The following is an 8,284-nucleotide window of genomic DNA, read 5'->3' as shown; positions in this document are numbered from 1 at the left end:
ACCTTAGTTTATATTCAGTAGTCTGATATTCTATTTGAATGTGTATAATAGGATATTCCCACATCGGAACTCTACTGATCGCTCTCGGTCATCGTTTCCCTATCTTCCTCTTTTGCTGTTTGTAGTTGTTCATTTATTTCTACAGTTGTAATAGGCCTTGGCCTAGGCATGCCTAAGAAACATATCTCCCATTTAGAACCTAACGAAGCCCATATTAATGCAATTTTCAATGTTTCAAAAAAAATTCCCACACAGATCAAATAATTGTAACGTAGTAGGACAGAATTTGCGTACAAATGTGAAACATTGGACTTGATCTTAATTTTGGATAGAGATTTTTAATATTAGAATGTGTCTCTATATTAATTTTTCTTTAAAATATTTATAACCCGTAAATTCTCAAATCCAGCTCATATTAATCTCAACTTTGCACATACATGCGCAATCAAAATTTACAAGGAATCCAACTCACAATACCACAAATGATCATCGCTGGGAACCATGAAATTATCAGAAAAGACACGAACAAATCATGTTGTAGAGTAAAATCAATTAAATCATTTTATTTTAAAAACTGGTTCATTGTATAATTAACCAAACATATAAAACCATTGCTCATTATTTCCAACTGAGAAAAATGATAATAACTCTCTCAAAGTAACAACGATATCAATAAAACGGAATATTATAGTTCCCATCAATTGCTTTTCTTTGGATTCAATAACTCTTTGAACCACTTAGCCGATTTCTTGGGGTATCTCTTGCATCCATCTTTGAAGTCCACATAAACCAACCCGAACCGGACGGTGTATCCCATTGCCCATTCAAAGTTGTCCAACAACGACCATGCAAAAAATCCCTTAACATTGGCTCCAACCCTATAATATCATTTAATAAAAGCATTTGCCAACACCGTTATACATAAATGTATATGTTTGTTTATATCCACTTAAAAGTTTAAAAGTGGATTCTTAACATAACATAAAAATACTTACGAGATTGCGTCTTGAACCATCTCAAGATGTCGAGCGTAGTAATCGATTCTATCACCGTCTTTGAGGAATATTTTGTCCGTGCTAAATTCATCTCTCCCTACAATATATATAAATCATCCATAAACTAGAACTCATTGTCGAATATTCATAAATATATTAGTCAAAAAGAAAAATAATATTCGTAAAATATATATATATCTATAAAAGAATGTTCATGGCCTTCTGAATTACCGTTTTCGGTTATGTACATGACCGGGTCTTTGAACTTGTACTTTGCATAGAGGACAAGATCACGAATACCCTTTGGATATATCAAAAGCCAATCTGATGCAGCCTATAAAAAATAAAATAAAAACACATACAAGGTTATATGGGTTTAATCTCTTAGACCGTGTAGATTAATCTAGACAAGTACCTTTGGACCAATGGGAACGCCTTCTCTTTCACCTATACCATATTTTTTGGACTTGTAAATTTTTGATTATATTTGTTTTTAAATGTTAAAAGAATTTGAATGAAGCAAAAACGAACCTGTGACACTGGCACAAGGATCAGAGAACATTGTAACTTGTTCAGTGGAGCAGGGAACATCCTTTGCGTAAGTGGAAGAGTAGTAATTGATGCCAATGAAATCATATGAGCCCTTAAGCATCTTAGATTGTTGTGCAGTGAAGGTAGGCAACCGACCGCCTTTTACGTTGTTGACCATGTCGATAGGGTATTTACCGGTCACGAGTGGCTCCATGAAGTAGTCAAATGTGAAGGCCATGGCTCGTGCCGCGGCTAACCTATCTTCGGTCGATTCTGTATAGGGCAAGTTCCAACCCGCGTTCAAAGCGATACCAACTTGACCCTTTTGAGATGCCTATTGAACAACATTCAAGAGCAGGTTTGTTATGATCCGCAGATGAATAAACGTTGAAAGATTCGATGATTCATAGTAAGGTTTATTTTCAGCCTAATATTGCTATAAACATGATCAATTTCAGTAACTTGACTAGCAAGAAACTGAGTAGAATCTTGTTTTTTTTTCTTACCTTGTATTTTTCTCGGTAGACTTGGACAGCGGCTCCGTGAGCAAGGATGAGGTTGTGACCAACGATATAAGGCTCGGTGGCTCCATCTCCAGCGGTACAATTAGGGTTTGTGAATTTGGAGCATCTTCCTGGAGCCATTGCACCTGCAACATAGCCTTGTTGCACCACTGTCAATGGCTCGTTCAATGTCATCCAGTGCTTCACTCTATCTCCGAAATTCTTAAAGCAAATATCGGCATAATCACGGAAATCGTTTCTGTTTACCCACCCCAAAAAAAAAAATTCAATAAAGTCGGATAGTTTTGTTGTTAGTATATTTGAATGTTAATTGTAATGGCTAGTTGAAGTAATCATTTTTTTGTTATTACTAATGCTATATAAAAAAAACTGAAGGTTTTGAGGACTTACACAATCTCTGAGCCACGGAATCCACCGTAAGCATCTTCAAGACCTTGTGGTGTGTCCCAATGGAACATGGTGGCAAAAGGCTTAATTCCTACATACAGTGAGATGATATTTACATTGATTACTGCTTGTAAAAAAAACTAAAAATCATATCTTATATTTGAAGGGTGGAACCGTGGAAGATACGTTGTTACTCGCTATTCCACTAAGATGTTTTCTACAAGTCAAATGATTCCCCTCGAACTGCTATGACTTATGATAACTTATTCAGTGGGTAACATGTAATGTTTCGTTTAACTATTTGCCAAAAAAACATGTAGCGTTTCCGAATTCGTACGTGAAATAAAACCACAACCGCACGACTTGTTTTGAAGGCAGTCAAAATTGAAAGGGTAGCACGCATTAAATGATTGTTTTTGAATTTTTAAGAGAAAAATGCATCAATAGAAGAAGCCATTAGAAAGAAAATCCAAGTATATATGTATAAGTATAATACTTGGATTTTCTTCTAAGTAATAGAATTTAACATTAACATATTTCTAAGTTTGGAAAACATTGTTTACTACGAATAAGTTATTAAGCTTGAAAAACATTGTTTACTATAAAATCTTAACTTAAAATAATGTGAAAGCGTTACTTTAGCTTATCTGTCGAATTGTATGTTGTCTTTTTTACCTTTCGACAAAAGCTCATTGATCAAGTTGTTGTAATAGTCAATACCAGCTTGGTTTACTCCTCCCTTTAGATTCCCACCTAAGTAAGAAACAACACGTTAACATAATGGCATTATTGGCACCTAAAATAAATAAAATCCCATGTGAACCCCCTTCAAAGAGAAGAAGAACTTACGAGGCAATATTCTCGACCACGAGATTGAGAATCTGTAAGCATTGAAGCCAATTTGATGCAATAAAGCCACATCTTCCTGCAATCCAATGTTTAAGTATATGATATCATCAAAAAGATTGTGGCTGATTTTGAGGCCAATGAAAAATCAGAACAAAAAAATTAATTTTACATATTTAGTTACAGAAAGATATTTACCTTGTAAAGATGGTAAGAGTTATCTGCAACAGACCCATTGCTACCATCCTTTATCTTCTCTGGAGAATTAGAATAAACAAAAACATTATTTGAGTTAATCAAAAGCAGAGTAGTTAAAAAATTGTTTTTGGAGAATAATTCACATTTTGGTATTCAATTTCAGAGTCGTCAATCAATCTTTTAATAAGAGCAGATTCACACATATATGTACACTTATCACAGATCTTGAATTTAAACCATTGATGTCAAAAAAGAAAAGAATTGTTGGGGATGGATTGGCACCATCCACAAGGCCCAGCGAATAGGAGGCCCATTACTACCATTCAAAGGATGACCGGCTCGGAGACGGCTTCTGACGAGCCGCGACTCGGCTCGAGACCTCTATAGCTGAACGACGAGAAGCCGATGGAAACGATCAGGCGGCTCGGGCCGAGCAGTCTTCTCGACTGGGCCTTTAAGCCAAAAGGCCCATAACGAAGGGGACGGATTAGGTCAAAGCCAACCGACCTAGGAGACTATATAAGGAGTTGAGGACAGGAAAGAAAGGTATCACCACATAGACAGACAGACTTGCGGCAAGATTAGGGTTTCCTTTATTCTCTTTGTATCTCGCCGCTCTCTTGTACTTCCGGCTAGGATCTCACCGAGCATCGACTAGCCGGCTTTCTTACTCTTGTACCCTCGTTATTCCGACTCTAATAAAACGTCTCTGTTCATCCCACTCTTGAGTTCTTCTACTTTTTGTTGACCAAACTCACCTTAAACAATTGGCGCCCACCGTGGGGCCGATCAGAGTAACGTTTCTTAGCCTAGTATGACGATTGGTGACTCGAACCCCGGCTCTTCCGGCGAAGCGACCGAGCTTACGCCTCCGCCTCCTCCTCCTCTTCTCTCGTCGGACTTCATGAGCTCCGTGATGGCTCGCCTCGCGCATCAAGAAGAAGTCCAGAAAACGACGAATGAGCAGCTCGCTGCTCTCGTGGCTGCCCTCACTGCTCCCGCTGGACCGACGAACCGTTCCCAGCCCGTCTGCCGGCATCTCTTCCCTCCGACGCCGGCAGAAGACCGCGCTGTGGACGAATCTGACCCTAACGGTCCTCCCGCCGTACACCCTACTCCGACGACAGCAGATCCGACGACGATTCGCGAGATCGCCGAGCTCAAACTCAGCCTTCAGCAAATGAGCTCGCAGATTCACCAAGCGACGAGCGCAGCCCCTCAGATCGACAGCGTCATCGCCTCTACTTCGCGCTCGCCCTTCGCTAGCGAGCTAACCAGGGTCCAGCTCCGCAAGATAGAAAAGCTCCGTCTTCCCGAGTACAAACCCGGAGGCGACCCCGTCGAACACCTGACAGCCTTCAACATAGCTATGGCCAGAGCTCGCCTTTCCGACGAAGAGAAGGACGCAGGATACTGTCAGCTCTTCGTCGAAACACTCAACGAACAAGCGCTAACCTGGTTCTCACAGCTCAGCGAGAACTCGATTCGCAGTTTCAGAGACCTATCAGCCGTTTTCCTCAAGACTTACATCATGTTTACCAAGCGAGCAGCAACCGCTTCCAGCCTGTGGAATATGGCGCAAACAAAAGACCAAAGCCTCAAGGACTACATGGAAAAGTTCAAGACGATCGTATCCCGAGTCGACGTCCCTGATCATATCGCTATCGACGCTTTGATGAACACTCTCCTCGTCAACTCGAAGTTTCGTAAGGACTTGTATTCCAACCCTACGACTTCGCTCCCCGACGCTATTGCCCGGTCTCACAATTTCATCCGAATGGAAGAAGATACCAAGGCAATAATTCGGAAGCAGAACGCTGCCAAGCCGGTTGCAGCCAAAAGTGCGGGTGCTCGGCCAGAGCCGCGCCAGCACGCACCAGCTGATAGCGGCGGCAAAAAAGGAGGTCTCCTTTACGTCGTGGACGCGAACAACGCCCCTGTCTCAACCATGGTCATGCACGATAAAAAGTGGAATGTTTATCAGCGAGAGACCGACTCTCCAGATGCGTCTCCCAGTACCCCGGGTGCTGGTGTCGTGGCTAAAGTCGAGTCGGCTCCAGGACCGACCAGAACTCCCATCGATCTCACGAAGCATTGCAAGTATCACGACGTGAAGGGACACGACACGACTGAGTGCAAGTCTCTCTACGCCCAGTTCCTCTCCTCGATCGAAAGCGGCGATTACAAGATCCAGCCGCCAAAACCCAAACCAAAAGGGGAAAACAGCTGGAGCAGAAACAAAGACAAGAAGGCTCAGCGCAAATCGCAAGGCAAAAACCGTAAAAACGACAAACGATCGAAGGACGCTGAGAAGGTCGCCCGGGAAACCGACGATGATGACGACTCGGCGGACGACGATCAGCCTGCCAACCGCCAGCGCATTGAAGTAATCCGCGTCCAACCTCAAGGAAAGAACGAACCAGGATCCTCGTCGGACGAGGACAACGATACGGAGACCCCAGACGACACTACGGATCTTCGGTCCCTCCTCAATCAAAAGTTTCGATCCACTACCGAGGAAACGCCAGTCTCCTCCGATCTCCGCCGACAGATCGACTCGAATCGCGCCGCGAAAGCTTCGGCACAAGAATCCTCCCAAAGGCAGTACGCCGACAAGCCGAACTGCGATTTGCGAGACAAACTCAACGCGAAGATCGGCGACCTGCGGACAACCCTTAACCGCAAGAAAAGGGATACTGTCGAAACGAGTAACGACCTTCGCGATGTGCTCCGCGCGAAGCGAGCACAAACTCGTCCCCGGATAAACGTCATTATGGGTGGATCACCTCCCTGCGGCGATTCAGTTAGAGCAGTCAAAGACCACCGAAGGCAAGCAACTACTTCCCAACGATGGCCCCAGAAGCAAGTAGACGATCAGCCGATTACCTTTTCGTCTGACGATACACTCGGCGTGCACCTCCCTCACAACGATCCTTTGCTCGTCGTGCTCGGTGTCGACAAGTACGACGTCACAAAAGTACTTATCGATACCGGGAGCTCGGTCGATATCATCTTTCGCGAAACCCTCGTAAAGATGGGAATTGACCTCAATGACGTCAAGCCTTCTACTCGGACCCTGACAGGGTTCAACGGCTCGTCAGAGGTAATCGCGGGCACGATCCGCCTCTCGGTTCACGCATGCGGAGTCACTCGGACGGTCAAATTTTCTGTGGTCGGCTCCAAAGCCCCTTACCACGTTATACTCGGCACCCCATGGCTGCATTCAATGCGAGCAATCGCATCGACGTATCATCAGTGTGTTAAGTTCCCAGGATCAGACGGGTCGATCAAAACTCTGAAGGGTGATCAGCAAGCCGCGCGGGATCTCCTGATCGCCACGGTTAAAATCCAGCGCTCCCAGTCACTTGTCAACTCGGTCTCTCCTCCCGCGAGCAAAGTCTGCCCGCAAAAGGAAGAAGTTCTCGAAGTACCAGTTGACGAGTCGGACCCGAGCAAATCAGTCCGAGTAGGCGCATTCCTACCCGACGAAATGCAGCAGAAGATCCTCGAGTTCCTTAAGCAAAACCTGTCCACGTTCGCCTGGACGATGTCTGATATGAAGGGAATCGACCCGGCTATCACAACCCACGAACTCAATGTTGATCCCAACTTCAAACCCATCCGGCAGAAAAGAAGAAAGTTGGGACCAGAGCGATCCAAAGTAGTCGCAGAGGAAGTCGAGCGTTTACTCGGTGCCGGTTCAATCACTGAAGTTCGTTACCCGGAATGGCTAGCCAACCCGGTGGTCGTCAAGAAGAAGAACGGTAAATGGCGCGTCTGCGTCGACTTTACCGACCTCAACAAAGCATGTCCTAAGGACAGCTACCCGTTGCCTAGCATCGATCGCTTAGTCGAATCGACGGCCGGTAACGAGATGTTGACGTTCATGGACGCCTTCTCGGGCTATAACCAGATCCTGATGCACCCAGACGACCGGGAGAAAACTGCTTTTATCACCGATCGGGGAACCTACTGCTATAAGGTGATGCCATTCGGATTAAAAAATGCTGGAGCAACCTACCAACGGCTTGTCAACCGAATGTTCGCCGAGCAGCTTGGGAAGACAATGGAAGTCTATATCGACGACATGCTCGTCAAATCGCTCCGAGCCGACGACCACCTAACTCACCTGAAGGAATGCTTCGCCATCTTAAACAAGTACGGGATGAAGTTGAATCCCGCAAAGTGCACGTTTGGCGTCTCCTCGGGCGAATTCCTTGGTTACATCGTCACGCAACGGGGAATAGAGGCTAACCCGAAACAGATCTCAGCAGTCCTGAACCTCCCCAGTCCGAGAAACTGCCGCGAAGTTCAAAGACTAACAGGACGCATCGCCGCCCTTAATCGCTTTATCTCCCGATCTACCGACAAATGTCTTCCCTTCTATGATCTCCTCCGAGGGAACAAGAAGTTCATCTGGGATGATAAATGCGAGGACGCGTTCGTCCAACTCAAGCAATACCTAACGACTCCTCCCGTCTTGGCCAAGCCAGACGTAGGAGACGTTTTGTCTCTCTATATCGCTGTCTCCTCGGCAGCCGTCAGCAGTGTCCTGATCAAGGAGGACCGTGGCGAGCAGCGTCCGATTTTTTACACTAGCAGACGCATGACCGGCCCGGAGACCAGATACCCAACCCTTGAGAAGCTGGCTCTGGCCGTCGTCGACTCCGCGAGGAAATTACGACCCTACTTCCAGTCACACTCTATCGAAGTTCTGACCGACCAACCGCTCCGCACCGTCCTGCAAATCCAACAGAGCCGGCCGGCTGACCAAGTGGGCAATCGAACTAAGTGAACTCGACA

General features: G+C 45.2%; 1 protein-coding gene across 1 annotated transcript in view; it reads right to left on the bottom strand.

The window, feature by feature from the left end:
• Nucleotides 1-543: 543 nt before the first annotated feature.
• LOC108854814 (beta-glucosidase 15) overlaps nucleotides 544-8,284 on the bottom strand; it is a 15,056-nt gene continuing 7,315 nt past the window's right edge. The window contains exons 3-12 of the mRNA XM_057009007.1: nucleotides 3,482-3,540; nucleotides 3,287-3,362; nucleotides 3,113-3,190; nucleotides 2,441-2,528; nucleotides 2,033-2,288; nucleotides 1,527-1,860; nucleotides 1,411-1,442; nucleotides 1,227-1,329; nucleotides 996-1,092; nucleotides 544-878 (exon numbers count right to left, since the gene is read on the bottom strand). Of these exons, the coding sequence (XP_056864987.1) occupies nucleotides 698-878; nucleotides 996-1,092; nucleotides 1,227-1,329; nucleotides 1,411-1,442; nucleotides 1,527-1,860; nucleotides 2,033-2,288; nucleotides 2,441-2,528; nucleotides 3,113-3,190; nucleotides 3,287-3,362; nucleotides 3,482-3,540 (1,304 nt within the window). The 3' untranslated portion in view covers nucleotides 544-697. The remainder of the gene's footprint in view (nucleotides 879-995; nucleotides 1,093-1,226; nucleotides 1,330-1,410; nucleotides 1,443-1,526; nucleotides 1,861-2,032; nucleotides 2,289-2,440; nucleotides 2,529-3,112; nucleotides 3,191-3,286; nucleotides 3,363-3,481; nucleotides 3,541-8,284) is intronic.

Source organism: Raphanus sativus, chromosome 4 (assembly GCF_000801105.2).
Source record: "Raphanus sativus cultivar WK10039 chromosome 4, ASM80110v3, whole genome shotgun sequence".
NCBI lineage: Eukaryota > Viridiplantae > Streptophyta > Magnoliopsida > Brassicales > Brassicaceae > Raphanus > Raphanus sativus.
The sequence above is the reverse complement of the archived record's forward strand: the minus strand, read 5'-3'. Positions and strand labels throughout refer to the sequence as shown.